Here is a 27,800-nt window from a genome sequence, read left to right as displayed (position 1 = left end):
ATGCTCAATTTCATCGTTTGTAAATCTGCTGATTTTTCAAATTAATCTTCAAAGTTTTCAACAAATATATATGTCATTATCCTACGTGTGCCTATGTCATATTCCATTATCCACATGATATCATATCCCTGTTGGACATCCTGCATGATATTATCATATCCCATGACATCCTTTTCCTATTAAACATATTGCAATATCTGATGCTGTGCTCGATTAATAAGGTTAAGATGGACTGTGGAAGTCCATACTGGTGCCCTGTTCAGATCTGGCAACTTTTCGTTTTCTGTACAAGTCTATAGGTTGTCTAATATCATGACAGATGTTAAAGGCCTTTGAGCATGCTCACAGCATGTTGACATGCCCAGGGGTAAGACATACAATGTTAAAACAGTTTCCTGGGGGTAGCACTTCATTCTATATCTGCACAGTATCGTGTTAGGGACAAATTACAGTGCAACAGAAAACTCATTCAGCTAACAAAAGTATGTGTAATTACAAAACATGTTATCTTCATAGGGATTTTTGGCGAACGTTCTTCGCACTTGCCTTTTTTCACTTTCGGTTCTTTTACATATAATTATAACGAGAAAAGCACCTTGGACTGATGTGTAACCGACTACACTTTCACAGTGTTAAACATGGAACTTTTTTTACACTTACAAACCAAACAGGATACACAGTTACATAGCGAAGTAAAACGGTACAGCCAACATATGGAAATAATAAAGTAGACGAGAGACGAGTGTTGGAAGGACAGGGGTGGACTTACTTATACATGGAGCGATGGCGGACTTGCTCTGCTGGTAACCCTTCGCACACCTGTTACAGGTAAGTCCCGTGACGCCATCTTTACATGGACATTGACCTGTCGTCTGGTTGCACGTCTTGCCGAGCGCCCCCACGGGATGACAGTCACAGCCTGTAACACGACAAGAGAACATACACTGATGAATGATCAAACTGAGATACAGTAACCCGCCCATATATGGGACATAGGAACTCTAACCAAGCTATACAACGTTATAATCTAATCTAAGTCAGACATCCGTCAACCACTTGTAAAAAATACACGGGACTTCAAAATCAATAGCCGTAAGTTTCATTTCCAAAACCACTTATAGCACCAGTTCAGAATAATTATGTAAGAACTGATATATAAATAGCAAATAAAGCTGGTGATATGTAAGAGAGAAGCAGTAAACACTTTTTCAGCGATGCAGGAATTAACAGCCGATATTCCAGGCATGGAATCAGATTCAAATTTCTCTCTCGCAGTCAGTGACAGATTTTCAGGTCGAATATAAATATAGGTATTTCAAATCGCATTTCGTAGCAACTGTTCATAAAAGTATCATTTTCAAATAAGAATATGGTATAAGAATATTTCACTTATACGACGGCCGCCAGCATTACGGTGGGAGGAAACCGGGCAGAGCCCGGGGAAATCCATGACCATCCGCTGGTTGCTGCAAGACCTTCCCACTTTCGGCCGCAGAGGAAGCGAGTATGAGCTGGACTTGAACTCACAGCGGTCGCACTGGTGAGAGGCTCCTGGGTCAATACGCCGCGCTAGAGCGCTAACCAACTGAACCAGGGAAGCCCCTTTTTCGGGTAATAAACAGGGGCGCTGGTACAGCCAGAAGACTACAGAATCAAGATTAAAACCAGAACAGCAATGATACTGCGATCGTTGGCAGTAAGATATATTTTGGAAATTGAATTAACAATAAAACATTTATTATTCCTCATATCAACACTGCCCAAAATAGTTAAAGTTTTAAATAACTGAGGAATAAAAAAGTGCTAGAAAGCAGACAAAACAAGTTCACCGGTGGACGGACTGAATTGTGAACTGGATACGTCTCTTGTTATTTGCTCTTTGTACAGCAGGAGCAATGTGATCCGGTCTTTGACAAAAGCAGTTTGAATGTATGCATTATAAGATAGAGTAGTTATGAATCTGGGAACAAAAATCTAACTCAATTCAATGTTTATGTTATTTTGCCAAAGTTTCACAAGTTAAATAACAAGTTCTTCCGACGACAAAAGGCGACATTTTCCCGACATGTTTTCCCGAAATGAACTCAAAATAAAGAACATGGGATGAAAGGAAAGTAATGCAACTGTTTGCATTACAAATTTCACAGCTTTTCTTAAGTTTTCTGTGCGTCTCAAGTGGGGGCTGTAAGAGTGGTAGGTGTGTACTATACGCTGTATCATGAGACTTGGTTAATTTGCACGGTGAACTTTGGCTGCCATAACATGGGACAGTTTGAATGGAGGATAATCAGTTAGGTGTGGTTGTAAGTGCCAAGAGGCTGTTTATCTGGTGCTGCTGTCACCAGAGCCTCGACAAGTGTGACACCTTGGAGACAAAACCCGAGAACTCGCCGAGCCCACAGAAAGGGAGAAGCCGGGGCACAACAAAAGGTCGTGGAGAGTAACTGGCCCCGTGAGTGGGGCGGTACTGCTATACCTACAGACAGAGATCAGCCTGAGTAGCAAGTGCCTCAAGACGGCAACCAAAGCGGTAATTAGACGGGCGTAATAGAGCTGGAAACGAAAACGGTTTAATATTACAAATTTGTAAAAGATATGTCAATAGATCAGAGGGAGAGTAGTTTTACATATAGTCTGCGTCCCATTGTGTCGCGAGCGGTGGTAACCAGAGTACCACACGGAAAATAGATACCAGTTTAAATTTACAGATTTTCCTTTCTTGACAAACCTCTACAGTTAAAAAGCAGTAAGAAGTCGCCATGGCGTTTGATGTGGAGATTTGAAAGGGAGATGACTGAGTGAATGGTGGCGGGTCTGTCCTTAAGGAAGCATTCCGCATCTCCTTCATAAATAGACGGCGAATTACCTATGGTGAATATGGCGTCAGGAGATGCCCAGTCACGAAAACAAAATGTTAGAGACTTGTCAGCGAGTATCAGTCTCCACCAAAAGTACAATACTGCACAAACATAGCTGTCTTACCGCAGAATAATTCCTCATTTACCGAGCCTATGAGCGGAGATTGGCGAGCACACGGCGATTTTACCACGGGAGCGATAGTTGTCGCTGCTAACACTCTCTCCCCAGTAAATGGGTTAGATTTTGTAGACCTTAGACTTGACAAGGCGCCGCGAAACATTTCAGCTTCTTGATGTTTCTAAAACTAATATTTTCATGCTAATTACACATCCAGCTGATCGTAAGAAAGAGAATATGAAGGCTATTTATTTGTCACCCATTGCTGACTAGCTATTGGCAATGTGTAGCTTAATATACAGTTGAGTATTCCCAATCGTTACTTTGATAAAATGAGACAACACAGTTTATCATTGTTTTCAATTACTCAAGTGGTAGTTGCACTATTATTAGCTGTGTACCTCCAAGCACTGGAGATACGATATCAGCTGTGTACCTACAAACATTGGAGATACGATATTAGCTGCGTATCTCCCAGCACTGGAGATACGATATTAGCTGTGTACCTACAAACATTGGAGATACGATATTAGCTGTGTACCTCCAAGCACTGGAGATACGATATCAGCTGTGTACCTACAAACATTGGAGATACGATATTAGCTGTGTACCTCCAAACACTGGAGATACGATATCAGCTGTGTACCTACAAACATTGGAGATACGATATTAGCTGTGTACCTCCAAACACTGGAGATACGATATCAGCTGTGTACCTACAAACATTGGAGATACGATATTAGCTGCGTATCTCCCACCACTGGAGATACGATATTGGCTACGCTCATCCCCCACCCTGTCTCCTCTGCGGCTGCCCATGATACCGTTAAAAGGCGACTACTTCTCAGGTACGGTTAGCTATTTATTTTCACATGTGTGTATTAGGCGTGATATCCAACTGTCACAGTTTCTGTTTCATAACTTTGGTATTTAAAGTATTAATACCGTAGGTAGTGGAGTCGAAAGCACTTGTATCTAATTGCTCTTAGCCGGGGAATACAGTGGTGGTATATGCATCGGTCTGTTTGAAGGTTTTTGATTTGAACATTGTTTTGGAAAAATTGTCTTGCAACGTCCTTTATAACTGACTATATTGGTATACGAATGCCTGAATGCTAAGAACTTACGGATGTAGAATTTGGGATTTTGTCTACATTTTTTATACACGCAGATTAAACATTCCACCATGAATCTGAGAGACACTTGGGTGGGCGTTGATACTACATTGTTATCTTCATTCAGAGCATATACCCCCGTGATTCAGTTTTTTTTTATCATCTGGATTTCGGCGTTTCGGTTAACCTGTAATGTCTTAATTAAAGAAACAAAAGCGGAGTATAAATGCATGGTACATTATCCCATGTACTGTCTTTTATTACCGCTTATTTGTGGAAATTTTCCCTTGGTATTGGGTAGCCTTAGAAAGTGTTTAGGCAAAACAGTCACAGTTTCAACTTCTTGGGCCAAGTACGCTACTCACCATTTTGTGCTTTAAAGGTTTGACTTGTCAGAAATTGCTTGGTGGAGATCATTGAAAACTGCTGACAGCTTGTCTTTGAACGACTCCGTCCTAATTTTATATTTTTTAAAATTTCTTAGTCCTCTGGTGGTTTGTCCTCTGAAGCTTTTGTTTTGGGAATTACCTGGAGCAACCATTTTAGTTGACGGGTGGTATACGGATGTCTGTTTTCACGACTAGATGCACGAAGGCTGGCGGATGGAGCAGAGCTTTTCTCGCGCCACTTCAATGCATCAATGGACTGCGAGTTTAATGTGAAAGGTACGTTGTGTCGTTCGTTACACAGAGCTGGGATGTAAGAGACTGGATGAAGGAAATACAAGCTGTTGTCGAGAGTTTAATTAGGTTCTCTATCGGAGAGAGAGGGAGTCTAGCTGATTGAGTTATATTGGCTATTATATTTGCACATCAGTCGATCGCCATCAATCGTATCTATGGCAATATTCTAGTCAATGAATCCAGTCTGATCCCAAGGTTTCAATGACCTGCCAAATACACTGGCAGCTTCAAAGATAGTCAAAAAATCTTCAAGAAATTTGAGACGTAAGTTGTGTATACACGGTAACCCATTCCACGTGTCCCAGATGCGCTGGAGGTATTCTTACTATAGTAAGGCTATGTACTTCAAGTTAAACACAGTTGTGACGAAACTTTTGGCTATTACCTGATAAATAAACATATAAATAAGTCATAAATAAAAAAAAAAAAAAAATCATTGCTTCATATCACTGAGATGTAAAAAAAAAATCCAAAAAAAACAAACAAATATTTAATAGACATTAATAGTTTCAGTTTACACATTATTGCAGTTTGCCCATACAGAGGTGGGTCTAATGCATGATGAGGTGTTTTGTTTCACACTTTTCAGGCTACCTCTCCTAGAGCGAACACTTTATATCCGAACCCATTCGTCCCGGCAAAACAACATAATGCAATTTCTCTGTGATGAAATACATACATATATTCCAGTCATCATAAAATGAAAATCCTAGTATTAACTCCGGGCATTTTAAACAAGGAGCTTCAAGGTTAGAAAAGCAATCCAAGCTTTCTAATATTTCAGGACTGGGTCACATTTTTATGTGACAGACCTCTACGCTTTTTCTTTGTGCTTTTACATTATACAATAATGGCGCGAGCGAACTATCACTTAAGTGTGCCGTTCAGGGGGTCCACTGCTAAGGCCCATGCAGTATCCGTCAGAAATTATATAGCCACCCCCTCAGGAGTAACCCGCCGGTTATCAAATATCTGACCCTGTTCAGTCACACTATCTTTATATTAGTTGGGAAGGAAGTGCTAATTCGTCTCCCCAGGGAGCAATTTGCTGGAGCGTATTCTGCGGGCTGGATATGCTCCCCTGTCGGTGTGTTTCCAGGAGTCGCTCATATTGTTACTGTCAGATCGGTAGTTATCCAAGCTCAACTGACAGTCAATAAATTATCACGAGTCTAAGTGTAAATATCAGCGCATGAGGAAAGCCACTGACTTTGACGCAATCATGTTATTCTACATTTATAGAACGAGATATGCGTTCATTTATTGTTAGCTGGATCGTCAGCGTTTGGGCTTTACACGATGGCCAAAGGCTTGCAGGGGGGAAAGGGCTGGGTAGTCTCGATCCTGTATAGCAGAGGGTATAATCGGAGCACCTGAGCAGAGAGGGTTTAGGCACAGCTCGTGAGGTAGAGAATTGGATGAGTGAAATCATGTGGAACAAACTGCATATTAACAATAGACAGTGCGTTTTTATTGAGACAAAAAATTGTCCCTGGAGACTAAACCCTTTGGCAGGGCACACGTTGGTTCAGAGGAAATAAGAGCTGATATTTCCTAAATGACACAAACATAATTTAATGGATTTCATCTTTTGAGCTGCCGCTATCGTTGGTAGGAGACTCATCCTAGAGTGCTGCCTAGCAGACCATGTAAACCCTCAGATACTGACGTACTCAAGGGCCATGGTAGAAATACTGCACCAAACAAATCCGCAGATTGTGCCTTACTATTGCCTTAGCACTCCAGATGAGGCGAAAAAACACGGAGTCGCCCAGATAACCACGCACTTTGAACTAGGCACTATTTTTTAAAGAGTTTAACAATGCGATGGCTGTTTTATGGAATTGTTGGGGAAAGTGAAGAGGTAATGTTCCGCGGGAGGGGTAACCCTGTTATGGCAGCCAGCCTCAAGTTGAACGTGACAGCAGTTGTAACTTACTATAAACACTGATTCGCCTTTCAAGTGGCCCAAGTGTAACTCGGCAAATGTGTGTCGGAGCTAAATGACAAGACATACACGACGTTATATGAAGAGGCCAATCCAGCTAATATCGTCCAGATCAGAGATACCCGACATCTGAGTAAGGCCGTGTTTGCAAGTGAAAAAAAAAAGAAACGCAGTTGTCCTCGTTACGAACCGGTATTGTGTTTTAAGCCCAGTGTAGGTGTGACTGAGACGTCAACAAACCACACTGCCGCTAAGGTTTAAGAGCTTATCCTGACTGCAGTGAACTGCAGTCCAAGCACGCACTTCGAATATCAAGGAAAATTTATGGTTTAATTGAAAGAACAGTGTTTCACCATATATTGACTTCGCAGTCTTCAAGGGCTTAGCAAGACGTTTACATCTAATTTATAGATCATAAACAAGACAGGTTGTCTAGAGCGTTGCGCGTTGGGACAGACAGGACAAGGGACTTACACGGCTACCCTCCCTTCCCCACCCCCACCCCAAAGGTCCTCACTATTTGGTTACCAACTATTCATCCTCAACGTTTTCCAGCAGGATTGTAAGCTACATTCTTTAACACAGTGTTTCGTCGCCTTCAAGTCTTCTAAAGATTAATTTGAAAGGGGAATGAAGAATGGAGTAGAACGGGAAAGGTTGCTGAGAGGCGTTAACTGGGTGGCGGAGTGCCTACATGATGATCCGGGAGAATGTTAACTGAACAGTGTCCTGTTGAAAGCTCCCATATGTAAAGGAAATATGTTTCGCCACGTATCGTTTGCGGTTCGTAATCCATACCGCTGGAATTCCCCAATTCCACATCAGTCGTGGCTCTCCAGTCCCTCGGCTGGCTTCATCACCATAAACGTACTCTTAAACTGGGATGTTACAAGCAGACATCTTACGCATTAAACAGGTCATTAAACAATTTACCGTCAAACTTCTTCACAAAAACTTCATATCTCCGGCAAAGATTTTCAGTAATTTTTTCCAAAGTGATTAATCGTGTGGGACAAGACAATTCGCATCTGGTCAGCTTACAATGAATGTCAACTGACTGAATGTCCGTCATCGCCTGAGGGTTATAGGGCATGTCAAAGGTTAACACCTGCAGGCTACGCGGCATGTATTCTCCGATCCTTAGCACAAAACATGTGCTTCGGTTGTTTTTTGGTTAAGAAAGCAAAACCAGCTTTGACACTCATGTGTGTTTTATTTTAAATAGCTATTTAAATAAATGAAGTATTCAGTGGTATATTATAAAAATGCCAAAGACAGCAAAGAACCGTTCTATAAAATTTCATTCTCATTATGAAATTGTCGTCAATGTTTTACTTGGACTGAAAAAGACATTCTTCTGGACCTCTACACGACAATACATGAGTTCAACAGCAGGCTTCTTATGTTTATTTCTTCTTTTATGTAACTTGAGTTAATGACTTACAGGCTTCGAATACATTTACATAACTGATGGCCATCATTATTGATAACCATTAATACGATTTGACAGACGGAATTGCCATATTCCACGCATGTGTCTGAAATGGATTGTTGTTGACATTTTCTGCATTTTCATGGACGGCAGAATCTACTGTACATATATGAAAGGCCATTTTTCTTTCAACTTAAGTAAAATACCCGGCTGGAAGCCTTTGGATTGTCACTGTGGAGATGGTATTCTGGAGCTAGTTGCCGACAAGCGCAACTCTAGCCGAGAGAAAAGCGGGCTTTGAGGCTGTTGGGTACAATGTAAGAAGACCCCGGTAATTTATAGAGATGTCCAAGATTTCTATTCAGAACTGAGTAAATCGGACTCGCCAGAATGAGCCCGTATTTAATTCAACCACCCAAGTCAGATCGGGGCCACTGAATGTTCGCGTAAATTCCAGGATGATCCAAGTAAAGTGTGTGATCTTTATATATGTATAAACCTGAACATTAAATATCAATAAACCCGCGCTATGTGATTTGGGCGCCAGGCGAGAATCTTTGTCCATGCAGATGTAAACGCTATTGCTTCAGATTCCACCGATGATGACAAGCCTGACATCTCCTTACAATCCGTCAACCGGAAGTGAAATCCTATACGTTGACATGACTCAGGATTTGTACTGGACATTACATTCTTTCACAGCCTTTATTCATGGAAACTATAACAAGCAGTTAAATCCTGCCACCTAAAATGGTGAGCATTTGAAAATCCCAAATGTGATTTATCCCAGGTGTTCCGGGTTTTGAAAGCAACTACAATTGTCACAGGCATCTCTAATATCTAAGGAGAACGTGGAAGGAAACTTTTCCCGCAAATTACGCAATATGGAATCACAAATATTTGTAGTGAATGCATATTTTGTACCAGGATCTCGAGGAAAAATAGCACGTGTTAACGGTTCTATATTTAGATCTGGGTTATCTCGGAGTGAGCAGCCACGTGTGTGAGACCGGCACTCATAACGTAATGGTCCTATCTCATATTCCCACCGTCCATCTTTATCTCACAGATCACCGTTCTACATCACAACAAGATATGCTATAAACAGTATTACTGACAATTCGCGAGTCTAAGTGTAAATATCAAATACTGACAAAACAGATGACTTCCAAACCCTACACCGATTTTAGCGAACGTCTTCTGTTTCGTGTTGTGTGTTTGTAGAATAAATCGTGTCATATGTTTATGATCGAGAAGAAATGTGTTTCAAAGCAGATTTCTTTCAAAACAAAGGCTGACAATAGACTGTAATTTAAAAATTAAAGAAAATTAAATATGAATCATTAGCACAGTTATATCAATATAAAAACATTCCATTGTGGTTGACACATATTATTCGCAATCCCTGCGTTCATCACAAAATCTTTACAATAGATGAAAAGTCACATCGTACAACGGACAGGTGTCAGACCATTCCGCGAGGGATTGAATGATTGTTTATCTGATTTACTATGCTCGTCATTACTCATTTTTGCATGTGTCATGTGATAGAAGACATCGAACATAGTTGAGCGATATATGGGAAATATTAATGCTCGTGGTGAAGGTTATGAAGCTGTAACTTCTGGTTTTACATGGCAGGAAAACGATACACTCAATAAAATGAATACATGGATTCTGACAGCCACCAGTTAAAGTGGATTTATAGTTTCACACATACGATGTGTGTTTAGAGCACAGTCGTTAGTTACATACCTTTACATGCCTTCCTATGGTTGATCGGTTTGCTGGAATCCCTGTAAAAGCCTTCCTTGCAGTAGTGACAGTTTTTGCCGGCAGTGTTGTGCCGACACTTGAGACAAACCCCACCGCTCTTAAAACCTGACAGCGAGTATAATTCCATGTTGAAGCGACACTGCCGGGCGTGCAGATTGCAGTTGCAGGCTGTAAAAATAAAACACATGCGATAGTAATCAAGGTCAAAGTATATTTCAGATTTGTTTCAGTGGCATTTTTTCCCTTGATACTTTTTCTTTCACACTTGTGAGAAAATACGACATGTATTTATTTTATCGACACAAACAAAGAGGAAATGGTTACAGGATCTGATGAAAAAGCTGATAAAACAATATAAACATAAATTTGGCGGGACACGTGGTTTGTGTTATGGTGTGCGGAACTGAAGTCTGACAGGGCAGAAGGTACGGGGTGGGTAGAGTGGGTAGGGCAGAAAGCGCTGACTGACATCAGAGGCACACCTGCTACTGTACGTCGCTCTCCGCTAACATTAGCCTGACAGATCTATAGCTCTGGAAAGATAAACGTTCCTCTCCATCTGTTACAAATACCAATGATACAGCTCATTGCGTGAGACTCAAGGCAATTTTATCGCCCACAACTCTCGAACCTATCACGATTTCTTGAAGGTACGAGCCAATAAAGGTGTTTTTTCTAGGAGAGAAAATGTTTAAGGTCATGGAGACAGATAGCCAGGCATGAACCGTAAAGCCGCTGATAAATAAGAAGTTCTCATAACTACAGAAACGTTGTGTAGGTGTGAGAAGCCTCACGCAGTAACAGACTGGTGAAAACGATCAAATTGAAACGATAACTACAGGGCCGTGGTGTAAGTGTGAGACGCTGCACGCAGTAACAGACTGGTGAAAAACGATCAAAATGAAATCATAACTACAGGGCAGTGATGTAGGTGTGAGACGCCGCATGCAGTAACAGACTGATGAAAAACGATCAAAATGAAATCATAACTACAGGGCAGTGATGTAGGTGTGAGACGCCGCATGCAGTAACAGACTGATGAAAAACGATCAAAATGAAATCATAACTACAGGGCAGTGATGTAGGTGTGAGACGCCGCATGCAGTAACAGACTGATGAAAAACGATCAAAATGAAATCATAACTACAAGGCAGTGATGTAGGTGTGAGACGCCGCATGCAGTAACAGACTGATGAAAAACGATCAAAATGAAATCATAACTACAGGGCAGTGATGTAGGTGTGAGACGCCGCATGCAGTAACAGACTGATGAAAAACGATCAAAATGAAACCATAACTACTGGGCCTTGATGTAGGTTTGAGACGCCGCACGCAGTAAGATACTGGTAAAAAACGATCAAAATGAAACCATAACTACGGGATTACGATGAAAGCAACCATGAGAACGCAACAGGAAATAGAGTGCGCACAGAATCAAACTGATAACGTTTAATATGCATGCAGGGAGTCGAATTATAAAAGGAAAAGTGTGAAATGTCATGCTAGGATATCGACTGTTCGAGGATCAAGCGCATGTAAAATGTGGTGCAGGACATGCAGTATTTAACTGTCTGAGTATCAGGCGCATGTAAAATCTTGTGCAGGAATGCAGTATTTTACTGCCTGAGGATCAGGCACATGTAAAATGTGATGGGCATGCAGTATTTAACTGTCTGAGGATCAGGCACATGTAAAATGTGATGCAAGACATGCAGTATTTGACTGCCTGAGGATCAGGCGCATGTAAAATGTGATGCAAGACATGCAGTATTTGACTGCCTGAGGATCGGGCGCATGTAAAATGTGGTGCAGGACATGCAGTATTTAACTGTCTGAGGATCAGGCGCATGTAAAATGTGGTCCAGGACATGCCGTATTTAACTGTCTGAGGATCAGGGCGCATGTAAAATGTGGTCCAGGACATGCAGTATTTAACTGTCTGAGGATCAGGCACATGTAAAATGTGGTCCAGGACATGCAGTATTTAACTGTCTGAGGATCGGGCACATGTAAAATGTGGTCCAGGACATGCAGTATTTAACTGTCTGAGGATCGGGCGCATGTAAAATGTTGTGGACATGCAGTATATACTGTCTGAGGATCGGGCGCATGTAAAATGTGGTCCAGGACATGCACTATTTGACTGTCTGAGGATTAGGCGCATGTAAAATGTGGTCCAGGACATGCAGTATTTAACTGTCTGAGGATCAGGCACATATAAAATGTGGTGCAGGACATGCGGCTTTTGACTGTCTGAGGATCAGGCGCATGTAAAATGTGGTCCAAGACATGCAGTATTTAACTGTCTGAGGATCGGGCGCATATAAAATGTGGTGCAGGACATGCTGTATTTAACTGTCTGAGGATCGGGCGCATGTAAAATGTGGTCCAGGACATGCGGCTTTTGACTGTCTGGGGATCAGGCGCATGTAAAATGTGGTCCAGGACATGCAGTATTTAACTGTCTATGTGTTTGATAGTGTTAGTTTTTAGAAAGTGCACAAGTTAGGACATTTTTATGCTGTAAGCAATCAACTGTCAAGGCCCGAGTTTTTGAAATTCCTTGTTTTTCCTAATTTTTGGCTGAAGCAAGAATGTTTACTGTGCATGAACAAATTAAAGTAGTGTTTGACTTAATGAGAAACACTTAATGTTGGGTAATCGCAAAAAAAGTACCAACTCAAACAATTTACGGATCATGGAAGCCTGTGGAAACTGGGTCCTGATGTAGAACTTGCTAAGTAAAAATAATATTTGATGCCAGGGTTGACATTATCCCTTTTCTGGTATTTAATAGATTTAGTTTGACAGTATGCTTGGAAATATTGTAAACCGGCAATGGACTCTTTTGTCAGTGAAACCGTAAAAATGTGTGGTGGTCAATGTTAGGGCCAAGTCCCGACATTCGTATTCCATTCGTAGACCATGAAGGGGAGTTTCAGCCCCCAGACCTAAGTGTACAATATGGTTAGACGAGGACGCCCGCAGGTATTCTGACCCGAAACAGTATTGTTTGCGTGTTGTGTTCAACAACTGACGTGACAAATTATAATCACAAGCATTCACATAGGTGACGATTTACATTCGCAAGCAGAGGTGATCAATTTTATTCACCAGCCCGTAGAGGTGACGAATTACATTCGCTTATCTGACTAATTACATTCACAAACATAGGTGACAAATTAAATTCACATGGGTGACGAATTAGGGGTTACAGAGGTAACCAAATGCATTCAGACACAGAAGTGATGACTTACATTGACAGAGGTGACAATTATGTTCACAGGGGTGACGAATTGCACTCATTACATTCACAAACATAGTTGACAAACTGATTTGAAAAACAAAGGTTGTCAATCGCAATCACGAAGAGGTGATAAATTAAATTCACATAGGTGACGAAATTACAAACACAATTAAGTGACGAAATACATCCAGAAACAGAGATGACGAACTGCGTTCACAGAGGTGACAAAATACATTCACAGAATGTCGGAACAGGTGACGGAATACATTCACAGAGGAATCCGTAAATATATCCACAGAAATGACGGAATACATTCACTGAGGAGACCGTAAATATATCCACAGAGGTGACGGAATACATTCACAAGCATTTATCTCCAGTTGTTATCGGCTATTAGGTGTGTTGCATCTTTAAGGGTCTAGTGAGAATTAAAAGTGCATATACACGCATGGTACCATCAAGTAACACGATGGCATCATCAACCATCACGATGGCACCATCAACAAACACGATGGTATCATCAAGTAACACGATGGCATCATCAAGTAACACGATGGCATCATCAACCATCACGATGGCACCATCAACCAACACGATGGTATCATCAACCAACATGATGTATCATCAACCAACACGACGGTATCGTCAAGCAGCACGATGACACCATCAACAAACACGATGGTATCATCAACCAACACGATGGTACCATCAGCCAGTACGATGGTATCATCAGCCAACACGATGGTGTCCTCAGCCAATACGGTAGCATCATCAACTAACACAATGACGTCATCAACCAACACGACAGGCATCTCACCATGGAAGGCGGGGATTATGTTCCTATCATACGCTTGGTCGCTCTCCCTTATCTAAGCAAACAGTATAGTGATCTTGATAAATCTTGTCTGGAAAACTCACTCCGACTACACAAACATCACACAGGCTCGCTTATTTCCATCAAAACTGCTATGTCATCACAATGCGAATGGCTGGTTGTAAATTTACCAATGTGGCAACTGACCAGCTCAAAGCGATGTCACCCCGACTTCGGTAACATTTTCATTTTATAATCGATATAATGTAATGAAATTTGCGACTGCTTCACTTGCAGTCAAAATGGTGTAGCCTGGGTGCCAAATGACAACACCAACAACGGTTTTACGCTTGTATTTAGAGAAGCGTGGCGTTTTAGTAAGCCATTTGACGTAGTTAAGTGGTATTTTCCTGTAGCTCTATATCTTTCAGCCTGGTATCGTTTTTCCGAGGTATAGCCAGTAGACAACAATGAAACATTTGGACGAATTAAATTTCTTCACTTGATGTCGTAATGCGTGTTGAATTATAGTGAATGACCCAGGTTGTTTGAACTAGTCCGATCTAATTTCCCGGCAGTCGATCAACAAAAGCCATCAATAGGACGCCAGTCTGGTTCGTACGGTAAGAGCTTGGATTACCATCCAGTTCACGACTGATGTGAGCACCCTTTAGTCAAAACACGATATATACTCGTTCCTGGCGATGATTGTCTTCGCTAACCTTAACTCAAATTTACATCGAAATAAGACACCTCAACGATCATAGAGAATACGTAGGCAAACATTCCAGAAGACAAGGGCTTGAGAACATCGCCTTTTGTCAGTCAAAACGTGTTAAAGTTCTGTAAAAAGCGTGGGACGTCGGTATAATATGATTTGATGGTATGAAGTATCAAGTTCTGTGGTGTCGTCTAGTATACGCCAGTGCGACCACCGACTCGCCTGGACACGGCGCTACAAGCAGCGCGGACAGAGTGCACAATCTTGTCATGTGATCACACATCGACACGTGCTTTAACATTCAATCAGGTAGGCTTGGACAAAACCATCAAAGGAGATACTTAACGGAGCCTTTAAATTTAGTCGGCAGATTATCTCATATTTCTGGTGAAGTATTTCTTGCCAAAACATTTTCAATGGAAGAGGAAGCCAGTAAAATACACAACATTATGTGAAAGCCGGTAACGATTGCCATAGCAAGTATGTACAATTTGCACACCTATCCCATCAGTTTTATCTCATCATACACGATAGCCAGTGTGTACATATCACACCATATTAATGGGTTGGCGACGGTGGGTCGGATGGATGTAATTGTCGTTGGTATGAAAAACAGCACTGAGAGTAAAAAGAGCTGAGCATGAAACGACGCTGCAATCGTTGCCAAAGGAGATAGCTAACGGGGGCCTTTAAACGTAACCGGGGGAAATTGTCAATTTACCTCGGCTACGTTTTAATCTAACTTTTATGTAAATGCTTAAATACAGTATTTCACATAAAAGTTTTGTATGTAAAAATGCACGTTTAGAGGAAATGAAGGAATTAAAATGATACACACCAACAATGAAGGTTTTCTGATAAGAAACTAACTCTTCGGTGGTCCTATAAAATGGTCGAATCAATCATTCAAAAAATGCTATATAATCTTTAGGTGATATACAGTAGGGGCAACTTACGCCTGTGTACAGCATAGCGTTAAAACACGTGAGTTAAACGGTCTGTAACACAGGGTACTGCAGTTTGGACTAGCGGCAAATTACAGGGAAGAGCATCTCAGATTTGACAATGTAATGATGACATAATCTCGGCGTTGAAGAGAGCGAAGTCAGCTGGTTACGAGAGCTGTGTTAGACAGTTACGACAAAAGCATTGAAGTTGACACACTGACCCCCGGACCTCCAGCGGTGACTTCCCCTTTATCCCGCTTCCCATTGTAAGAGAGGGTAAAATGAATTTTGAGTTTACCACAAATCGCTGGTTTACGCTCTATTGCGACAACACAGTGGCCAACAAGCCTGCAACACGTTTGGCCATCAGGGCTAGAATGCTGAATGTCTGTGTAGTATTGGGATAGCCTTTCCATGTGAATGAACACAGTCGAGTACTCACTCTGGCAAACTCGTGCAGAATGAACATCATAAAATAGGATCAAAAAGAATCTCTCCCGCCGAGTAGAGGATCCCAAACGGCAAGTGAGCATTACTGTTAATCAGGCCATATCTGTTTACACCTACCTCTTTTCTGCTTTACATTGGCTAGGTACAACATTACAGCCACGGGAATGTGAAAATGACTTAATTGACAAAATCGGAGACACACTGGGAGAGAAGAATTTGTTAAGGAATATGCTCACTACCAAACTATGTGTGAACAATATGGCGTTGAAACAGGCGGATTAAATCGCATTCTTTTCTCATCTTTATACGAACGTATGACGATACCGAGTACACAGTCTAACACGGCATCCGAGTTTAATGGCTAGGTCAAAAATACCACAAACCGTAATGACTCCATACTAGGTTCGAGTATATCTCCACCATAATTATAAGGTATGTTCTCTACAGCTGTGGTGTTGACATCGTGTCCCGATGACAGCTCAGTATGAAAATCGCGGTTTTGACAATTGACTAGTTCAGGTCTTCAAAGTATTTGTAACAGAAGATGCCATGGAGAGTTCCTGGAGAGTACTGTACACCTACGCCTGTCGGTATTCCCGCCCTTGACGAAACCATGCGCGTATGTTACCAGACGATGATAGGCCAGGTAACAGAGAAATGAGAATCTGCAGCCTTCGTAAGATGAAGACAGCTTAATAAGCCGTGCTGTAAATCCCTAGTTCCGGTGTAATGGTTTCATTGACGTGTAATGTAATAGTTATCAGTGTTATCAGTGAATCCAATCAGACAGCCCGTGTAACGCACGCGTCTGACAAGATAATACAGGCAACAAGGCGGTCTACCGAGCGACATATGTACATGTACGACAATCAGACAGCCCGTGTAACGCACGCGTCTGACAAGATAATACAGGCAACAAGGCGGTCTACCGAGCGACATATGTACATGTACGACAATCAGACAGCCCGTGTAACGCACGCGTCTGACAAGATAATACAGGCAACAAGGCGGTCTACCGAGCGACACATGTACATGTACGACAATCAGACAGCCCGTGTAACGCACGCGTCTGACAAGATAATACAGGCAACAAGGCGGTCTACCGAGCGACACATGTACATGTACGACAATCAGACAGCCCGTGTAACGCACGCGTCTGACAAGATAATACAGGCAACAAGGCGGTCTACCGAGCGACACATGTACCGTTCGCTATACTATCTTATCTTATCTGGCCATCTTATCGGCTAACACCTGCCCAACAATAGCGCCATGGACAGAAGTAAGTGTGCACACATTTGTCGTGTTAGTGATACCTGTTTCTGGGCTTGTTAAGACCACCAAGCCGGGACCACCGGCCAGAACTGGGGGCCTGTGACAGTTCCATCAGATATACCATTACTCAGGGGAAACATAAAACATGAAAGATAGACGGAGGGACAACCGAACCTATCGTAGCCGCCATGAATACAGAGAGAAGACCAGGCAGACGTATCCCCAAATTCTGACTGTAACTTGCACACATTTCGTCTTGAATTCGAAACCTTCCCTTCTAAACACCACATAGTCAATCAGGAAATATATCAGTTATTTCATTGTAAGGAATGCAGTGAAGAAATGTTAATTCCATGATACAAATACTGATTATCTATCGTGGTGTAGATGTCGAAGAATGTTGCAAATCTTGTCACAGAAGAGTAGGATTAATTAACATAGTAGTGTGACATTTGGTTATCCCACAGCTGCCAACCAGTTGCTCGATTTTCAACATGAGTTATATATGGACACTTTTATCTTGCAGCAATTGAATTTTTCTCCGAGGCACATCGGGGCACATGCGATGTCCTTTTTACAAACCGAATTCCGCAAAGCTAAAGTGGCCTTTTCTGGTGCAAATAACAAAGCGGCTGTTACAGTGTCGCTTATTACAGTGTCGCTTATTAGCCTGGAGTAGTACATCAACTTTGGTCAGATTCTATTGCCTGTTAAAGTCAGTAAAGGCTCTGTCTGGACAGGTAAGGGGTCGTGTGAAGAAGGCAGGGCACCCGTCAGGTTGAAATGAGTGGATTGGTGAAGGACTAGGGATGGTCCCTTTCTCAACTCAAGTGTCTGATAATGATTGGAAGCAGTTAGTATTTTCTGCCGATCAAAAGACAGCAATACAAAGGCATTGTTCCTGACGGACATTAAAGAGAAGTTGTTGTAAAGGAAATGACCAGCGTTCTCGGAGGAGAAAAGGGCGAGCGGATGAGAGGTGTTAGCACAGGGGACAATGGTTTCACACCTGTCGGTGCGGACAGCTAATCGTTTTGGGGGCGGGGGTGGGGTGATGGGATCAGGTAAGAATGGTCCGTGGGCAGATCTCACAAACAGATTTACTATTGTAACGCTTCCCCAAGGATTACAAGACACTATAAAAAGCTTCCATCTCCAAGCTTTTCGATTTATCATTGTGAAATTTCGATGGTTCAACTCCTTTCTTCCGAATGGCACATAGGCAGAAAGAATATCTATATACTGATATTGCTAAGTCTGAACGATATATTAAGTATAGCTAATATCAGAACACTTGCCGACATTCTAGATCTACATATTGTAGGCCCGTATTCTTACAGAATATTTTCCTATTATATAGAAGCTACCAAGATTGCCTTAAGCCTCCATAGTTAGCGTCTGGTACATATTTTGTTCATGTTTCGCACTTTTCGTGAATGCTATCATTTTGTGGTAGTCTGACAGACGGAGGAGAAGCCGCCATAAAGTGTGGGTGTGTGGACGTGGTTATCTTGTGGTGAAAGCTAGCGGGCTGTACGTTAGAAGTGACGACATGAACGTGTAGGCCCTCCTCGTACCTGGTTGTCTGGACAATGTAGATAGCAGCGAGGTAAACCAGAGGCCTCTAGCAGACAGTGATATCAACCTCAGCCGGTAAATTTACTCTGTCACCACTACTAGGCCACCCTATTTGTCGTTTCAATTACACACCTTTTGCTGCTTAAAGGTGACATACCAGGGAATGTTCGGCCTTTGGCTAATCCGCTAGGTTTGCTTTATAGCCCATTTAGCTGCCGAATGTCTCAAACGGTACGTCCTGGATTGCTGGTACATTTGGATGGCAGCCCCTTCTATCCTATGTAATCCCTGTGTTTTGTATGACAGCAGATAGTCCTGTGTTTTGTATGACAGCAGATAGTCCTGTGTTTTGTATAACATCGCACAGTCCTGTGTTTTGTATGACAGCAGATAGTCCTGTGTTTTGTATAACATCGCATAGTCCTGTGTTTTGTATGACAGCAGACAGTCAAAGGAAACCCACTTCCAATAATCTATCACAAATTTACTGTGGAAAAGGTACGATCCATATCAGTGGCTTGGAAAGAATTGTCATAGGTTACATGTGAATGTCGCAGTTTGATCGAAAACAAATGTAGGCCGTAATAAAGTTATTAATGCATATGTCAAAAATATCCATTGCATGCAGTGTTTATATCTGTGTATTCCCACGTCATTTATAAATGTAGAGAAAGGACATCCTCGACCTTGCACATGTTTTTAGATCTCTATATTCTTAACTATGAAGTCGAAATGTTGGAAAATCAACATTTACCTTATTTCTGTATAACCTCAAGTTTCTGTTTATAATTACCCGTGAATCCGTTGTGGCATCTCATGTACTATTTTAAGACCTTTTATTTAATGGATAAATTCATAGACGTGATAAACAGGCTTGCTCAGACTATTCCTGTCTTATTAGCGGGATGTTTACGGCTCTGTTTCCAAAAGAACAATTTCTGTGGCCTTCTTGTTCACACAACTCAGCAGTATCAACACATCGTATATATCAAGCTGCACCTTGACCCACAGAAACAAGCAGTAACCAATCACACCTCCCAGCTGCACCTTGATCCACAGAAACAAGCAGTAACCCAACCACGCCTCCCAGCTGCACCTTGATCCACAGAAACAAGCAGTAACCCAACCACGCCTCCCAGCTGCACCTTGATCCACAGAAACAAGCACTAACCCAACCACGCCTCCCAGCTGCACCTTGACCCACAGAAATAAGCACTAACCCAACCACGCCTCCCAGCTGCACCTTGATCCACAGAAACAAACACTAACCCAACCACGCCTCCCAGCTGCACCTTGACTCACAGAAACAAGCACTAACCCAACCACGCCTCCCAGCTGCACCTTGATCCACAGAAACAAGCACTAACCCAACCACACCTCCCAGCTGCACCTTGATCCACAGAAACAACCACTAACCCAACCACGCCTCCCAGCTGCACCTTGATCCACAGAAACAACCACTAACCCAACCACGCCTCCCAGCTGCACCTTGACCCACAGAAACAAGCAGTAACCCAACCACGCCTCCCAGCTGCACCTTGACCCACAGAAACAAGCAGTAACCCAACCACGCCTCCCAGCTGCACCTTGATCCACAGAAACAAGCAGTAACCTAACCACGCCTCGGATATTGAGTATCATAAACAATCAATAGAATATGTTCTTTTTGAAATATCTTATTTGCGGCGATTTTCCGAGCCGATGATTTCATAGTGTGTTACAATAGTCGTGCCCCAGCTCTAGTAACGTCTCCGCATTCTCGACATATCACCTGATTACCACACAACAGTGCCTGCGCTTCAACACGAGTAGTTCTTCAACCAAGCTACTTAACCAACGCCCTGTGAAACTGAACTTCAAAAAATCCACTTTAGTTCAAACGTATATTTTGTAAATATTTTTAGTCCCATTTGCCATTCATAAACGCTGGTGAAGTTTTTTTTCCACGTGTTCAGTAGGACTAACCATTACCACAGAGCAAGAGAGATGGCTAACAGCATGTGGGATGTGTTTATCTTTTACCATTGATAAAGTTTTACCCTCCCCCTGCCCCTTCCCCCTGCCCCTCCCTTTCTTTGGGCAAGCTAAATAAAGAACAGACTAATTAAATATAGGAAAGGTGTAGTGTAAATATTTAATCAAGGTTGACTAATTGTAAAGTGTGAAGGTACATAGATGACTAACCTGGGGCCGTATGGAGCTGTGGCAGAGTGGCATATGTGCCGTGAGAACAAACCGTCCCCGGCCCCGGCTGTCCGTACTGATTCCAACACCAGTCTAATCACACTACAATTGGCTTACCATATCAACACCACATGCCCTCCGGCACCACGATACACTGGAACACGGCACCACGATACACTGGAACACGGCACCACGATACACTGGAACACGGTATTAATGCGCTATGTTTCTGTCACTCCGTCACTTTCTTTTCTATTTACATACAGAAAACGCCAAAATTCCCCTGCATGGAATTAGACAAACGAGCAAAGTGATTTACTGCTTAGCTTGGTCTGGAGCCGTTCTGGAGAGAGTTAGTAAGCGTAGTTTGGCGGTCTAACCGGCTGCTTTATCGATGGGTATAGACTCGCTAACAGGTTTTGCCACACGGCTATTGCCCATTCCCTCTCTTTGGGGAAACAAAGTTAAGGTGTAATATGTTTAGCAGACAGCTAATGAAGATAGTTGCCTTGTCCCTATCGGCAGTACACTTGCCGCTCCGGGCATGTGGACCGGAATTGGGAGATGGGGTGGGGGTTCTGAAGCTGTGTACCTGTAGGGATCTGGCACATTCTACCTGTGTAACCAAGGCGTTATTTTATTAGGTGACAACAGATAACAATTCTTACTTTAAACTCAGTTTGTGGTCAATCAAGCAGGCTGTTGCTGCAGGCACTTGTTCCTCCTCTAAACAAGTCCCCTTCATTCAGAACATAATCCTTCGTTTGGCCATTGTTGAATTGTCACTGTCAGCAACACTTTATCATCTACCTCGAACACGTCTATAGCGACTTAGGCGTCAATTCCGGTCTATCTCTGCAGAGCACACTGATCTGGGTATTAAATGGCCCACCCGTCACGGCATCGGCTTTTCAGGACCTAATGGATTCCTTTTACACATTAAACTTCAATCAGCAGCAGAGAGAGCTTATGACACGATGATCAAGGCGAGGGGCGTGTTGTATACATGGACAATGTGACGTGTGGCTTGAACAGTTGTATACTGTGCTCGGGGGCAGTCTTACACTGGAGGAGAGAGTACTAATTAACAGTGCAGCTAAGATGAACACCCTCGAATTGCCACATACCACGAGGAGAAATACAACCGTGAATCTATGTAGCGCAATACCAGTGACCGATTAACCTCCTGCTGTACGACATATAAACTTCAGGTTTTATAGTTATAAGTTCATTTTACATTTTGACACAAACAATGTGACATTTAAGAAAATGTCTACGATTCAGGCGTCGAAGCAGACATTCGTATACCATCCATAATTGTTCTAGGTCAGTAATCACAAGACTAAGTTCCATGACAGCACTCAACATGAACCAACAAAGAAAGTATATATAAAAAACAAATTAGGAAATTATTCATGTAAAGATAAACAGTCAAAGTTTTAGATTTTTTTTATTTACTGGATTGGTGTTTTATGGTACGCGAAGGACGTAAGGCGTGTTCTAGACACATGAATTTAATCAATATCCAGACGTTAGCATAAAACCTGTTGTAAATCCCAAAAGGTATCACGGCTGGGCATTGACTGGGACTGTTCATATATCCAATACAGTCGTTTTATTCAACAAGAGCGATACACAACCCTTCGCCCCATGCAGATAAAGTGGAATTACACACAAATATGAAGCAAGCCTTGCTTCAGAATACTAAGGCGTTTCTATCGATGAGACAAGTCTGACTTAATTTTATTGTTATTAGAAAACTTAATCTTAAAACTGACAACGAAGGACAAAAATGTTTTGACAGTATCTACATATACAGGGATGAAGAATCCCACATCAAACTGGAAGATTCCACTATACCGGCTACGTGCATTGCCGAGGGGAAAGAAACAGCCCCGGTTATCGAAAATAGCGAAAACGAACAGATCGAGAACTTCGGTACACTGAACCGTGTGACTATTACAATAAAGCTAGTCTTCCTTCAGATTTCACGAAGTCGAAGAAAATCATTACAAGTGAAATTAAATGCAGGTCAAGTACACTGAGATGTCCAATGTACTCGGTGATTTAAGTTCCAAATAATCGCCTTGTCCATGTATCTGATGGATATACATTGCGTCTCGTTTGCGTCTCTCTCTCTCTCTCTCTCTCTCTCTCTCTCTCTCTCTCTCTCTCTCTCTCTCTCTTATATATATATATATATATATATATATATATATATATATATATATATATATATATATATATATATATATCTTATATATATATATATACATGAAGTAGCTGTGTCAGAGTTAATCCATCAAACGCCTTCACTCTTTTTATTAAGTTTTACAATGAATATAATTCTCTTGTGAGTAAATATGGACACAGCGTCCAGAATTTCTGGCACTCTGCTTCATGATTCCACTACCGGGTCTAGGGATGTATATTCATCGTGTTGAATTAGATATATTGGGATATATGACAAGTGCAATCAAAGCTGAGACACATTTTTTATTGCTTCTCGAAGATTCTCTTGGAATGACTCCTCACTAACTTCGTACCTCTTATACCTTCTCAGTTCTTTGGCGATTTGTGTTGAACGTTGTTTTCGGAATTGGTCTTGCGATTATTGACCTGGAGCGACGACCTTTTGTTGACGGTTGGTATACGTAGATGAAATATACAAACGCCAGTATTACTCAGTTAACACATAACACACAAATCTCCTTTGATGCTGTATCTTCAACTAACTAATATTTGTAAGTTAACAATTTACCCATGGAAGGCATACGTAGGGAACTACTTCAGCTTAACAAAATCTGACAATCCACAAAATGAAATAAAAATATTAATATAATAAATATACTTCTCATAACTGACATTTACTGCATTCAGTTTTCTTTATCGATTAAGCCTATATTAAATTGTCATAATACAAATATGTAGTAGAAAATAAAATTTGTAAAATATACACTGTGATGGACAAATATACTCTGTGATGGACAAATATACAGTGTGATGGACAACTACCCGGGTTATACGTTCGATGTTTGAGTACACTGACGGTGCATAATTGTGTATGCTGAAGAAATGACATTATACAGTTGTCCCGGTTGTGTCAGTTACCTTTATATGTTTATAAGATCGAGTGGGTGAATTGTGAAAAGTAGCAAGGACAAAGATCTGCATTTCGTGACTTGTCGTCTGAACACGCGTGGCAAAGCCCGGGTATGGTGTAACAGCCAGAAAGTGTCTTGTCTATCTCACATATAGTGTAACAGCCAGAAAGTGTCTTGTCTATCTCACATATAGTGTAACAGCCAGAAAGTGTCTTGTCTATCTCACATAGTGTAACAGCCAGAAAGTGTCTTGTCTATCTCACATATAGTGTAACAGCCAGAAAGTGTCTTGTCTATCTCACATATAGTGTAACAGCCAGAAAGTGTCTTGTCTATCTCACATATAGTGTAACAGCCAGGCAGTGTCTTGTCTATCTTGATTATAGTGCAACAGCCTAAGATTAAATTCAAGATAGCATCTCTACTGTCTACAGCCAAAGAATACACCGCGGTAGATGTATGATAATGTAGGACAAGATCAGAGCAGCCAGAAAATAAATAAAAATAATAATAAAAGGGGCAAAAAAGTCAGTAATTGTATACTAAAAAAGCAGGTCAGAAAAAAGGGTATTATTTTAACGTAGACTGGGTAGCGAATTGCTGTGTTCGGATCTCCCCTGTAGAATTGTAAATCGCGCACAGCTGTTTAGCCGTAAATACTTCAACATCAAACGGTGTAGAGCGCAGACAGTAACAAGTCGGCTTGTGTGTGACATGAACTTGTAAATATGGTAGAGCAGTGTTATGACAGGCGCAACGATCGCGGCCAATTTACTCCACGTGCAGCTTATAAAGCTCCGAGTACAGCAGAATGGGGTAGGTCTAAGTATACTGAGAAGCCGCTCACTAAAGGAGAATCTATCTAATATGATATTCTAGGGAAACTAATAAGACTGGATGTTTTCCATTAAACGCACGGATAATTAATACTGTAAATAAACCTGTGTTTTTGTATTTTCATTACAATTACAGTGATTTATATTTTCGTTATGTGAAAAAAAGAAGGCTAAAAGGAATGCTGGTGACTTACCGACGCACTGGTTTGCCTGTCGCTGTGTGGCTCGAGCCCAGGGCCTGTCGTAGTGAAACGGTTTGCAGCGTTCACAGTCCACACCGGCAGTGTTGTGCTTACAGTCACAAATCTCTTTGCCGTCCCTCTCTGTGCTGCACTTTGACGCGTGACCATTGCACTTACATCTGCCACCGACAGCGAAGTCGGACAGGGAGTAGTAGTAACTTTCCCGGGCCCCTTCGTCATCCACCTCTTCATCCCCGTATGTGTTTAGTTTGTTGAAAACAATCATGATGTCAGTGGCCGTTACCCAGTCCTGAAGGACCGGACTATTCTCAAAGTCGTAGGCCGATGGCCGTCCCTCGAGGGTGCTGAAGGCCACCCTGGCCCCGCTAAGAGGGTCAATGTTACTGTAAGCGTCCGTACATAGAGCTTCCTGTTCGTTAACTTTGGTCACCACAGCCCGGGGGTTCTTACTGTACATTTTCTTACATTCGCTGGAATAATACTGAAACGGCACCCAGGATTTACCGTAGTCCACGCTTTTAAAAATTGCCATGGAATCTGGTCTGGCCGAACAGAATTGTAAACTGATATACGTCAGCTCGTATTTCTTGCCTAGACTCAGGGTGAGGGTAACATTTTGAGGGTACTGGACGAATGGCTCGGACATCCAACAGGTTAAGTTATTTGGATTGTTCAGATCGGTGAGGTAGGACGAGGGGTGTCGTCGCTTCGGGTGATTCGCATCACATATATAACAGTTACGGATAACTTTACCATCTTTGTCCGTGGTGGACTTACAGTAGCCATTTGGCGGAGAACCACACGTGCTGGATGCCGTAACGGCTTTGCCAAAAGCCGCGTTCACGAAGTCCGGAACGCATGTCCGGGGGTCAGCGCTCTCGTCATAACATGGGTCAGGTGGGGCCCTCTGGGCTTCAAACATGCCCAGGTACTGACCATCTGACACATTGCAGAGAGAGAGCAGCCATAAACACAGTACTAACCACATCACAGTCTTCTGACAGGATGGGCCTCCGCTAGTACAATTTCTGCCCTGGCCCACGTTCGCCATGTTGGTTAGAACACCCAAGATTGCGGAGAAACTGACATATATGTATGTATATATAATGAACTACGGCGGTGTTAAAAGCCTGGAATTAATTAAGCTTCTCCTTTGATATAATAACCGCAAAGTATTCCTGGACGGCCTGACGCTACGATGTAGACTTGAATACAGCCCTAGAACTGCCTGTTTACTTCTCCCGATGTGGGCCGGTTAACTCCAATAGAAAAAACGAGACACAAATTACGGTATGACAAAGCCAGGTAAGGGGAGTAGAGGAGGGCCTGATGGAGGAGAACATTAGCACATCCCGTGAACAATCCCTTCCCGCTGGGTATGGGTTACTGAGCTCTTTTCACACCCCGCGCTACGTCTGACAGGGGTCGGCTACCCACACATAGGTACTGTCTGTTATACACAGCTCTGTAAGCCCTTTCTGTCCCCCTTAATGCTTATTAAACATCACAAGACTATGGTAGTGTTGATAAAGCACAGGATATTTCACCATTAGAAAGAAGAAGTTTCCGGTGTTTAAGCCAGCCGTGGTTGAGGCCAGTTGTACCCAATCAGAAACAACGGTGGTCTGAAATGACAACAGAACAATTTTCACGAATTAGATCCACACATGTTACACGGTGGAATTGTCGAAAATACAAATTGGTTACATAATCTAATGTCACCACATGAATATCTAACAAATATCTACTTGCAACAGCGCTTGGAATTCCATGTAAATATTAAAATTTAACAAATTGTAAGATATCTTTACAAATGTAGGGAAAATCCTGTAAGAAAGGACAGGTCCGCCTGAGACGTAGTAAGGGTGAGTCTAACCAAGTCTGTAACAAAGACACTGACCCTGGAACTCGGCTGCCAGCGAAGATTGGTGACAAGGGAGGCCTCATTGCCAGTGGACAACCAGTACCATACTTCGGCTGTCCTCTTCTCACATACACATGTTCCCTGACCGGCGGCGGGATAAGAGAAACCACTGCCTTCTTAACTTAGCGGTAAGACCAACCTGAGCGAGACGTTTTCCAGGGGAGTCAGAGAGAAATGGTAAGCAACCGACTCAGATCTATCAATTTTCCGTTCTTCTCAGCCAGCAGTGCTTGAGGAAGAGTGATTGGCAGTCAGAAGGAGCCCGTCAGTCAGCCTGTACACAGGCCCACAGCTCCACACAGCCTCTTACATATGCACAAGTTGGAGAACAGGCCCCGCCCCCGTCTTCACCTTTCAAACCTATGCCTAGGCAACGACCATACCCAATTAAAATCGGATTTCATGAATCGCATTCTTTAAAGTTTTTCTCACCCCCTGATCTGGTGAACCGATTGGTGTTACAGTATCCGACTCAATGGAACCCAGCAGGGCAACTGATAACCGATTCACAGAGTCGGCAAAATAAAAACGTGTACAAAGTAAATATGGGAGAGTAAAGCATCTGTAATCTGCACCCGAAACCACTC

General features: G+C 42.2%; 1 protein-coding gene across 1 annotated transcript in view; it reads right to left on the bottom strand.

The window, feature by feature from the left end:
- Positions 1-27,360, bottom strand: part of LOC135481001 (netrin-1-like) — a 42,769-nt gene extending 15,409 nt beyond the window's left edge. Inside the window, exons 1-4 of the mRNA XM_064760935.1 lie at positions 27,190-27,360; positions 25,281-26,914; positions 9,910-10,098; positions 770-919 (exon numbers count right to left, since the gene is read on the bottom strand). Of these exons, the coding sequence (XP_064617005.1) occupies positions 770-919; positions 9,910-10,098; positions 25,281-26,340 (1,399 nt within the window). The 5' untranslated portion in view covers positions 26,341-26,914; positions 27,190-27,360. The remainder of the gene's footprint in view (positions 1-769; positions 920-9,909; positions 10,099-25,280; positions 26,915-27,189) is intronic.
- Positions 27,361-27,800: the final 440 nt, after the last annotated feature.

The sequence above is a fragment of the Liolophura sinensis genome, chromosome 1 (genome assembly GCF_032854445.1).
Source record: "Liolophura sinensis isolate JHLJ2023 chromosome 1, CUHK_Ljap_v2, whole genome shotgun sequence".
Lineage (NCBI taxonomy): Eukaryota > Metazoa > Mollusca > Polyplacophora > Chitonida > Chitonidae > Liolophura > Liolophura sinensis.
The sequence above is the reverse complement of the archived record's forward strand: the minus strand, read 5'-3'. Positions and strand labels throughout refer to the sequence as shown.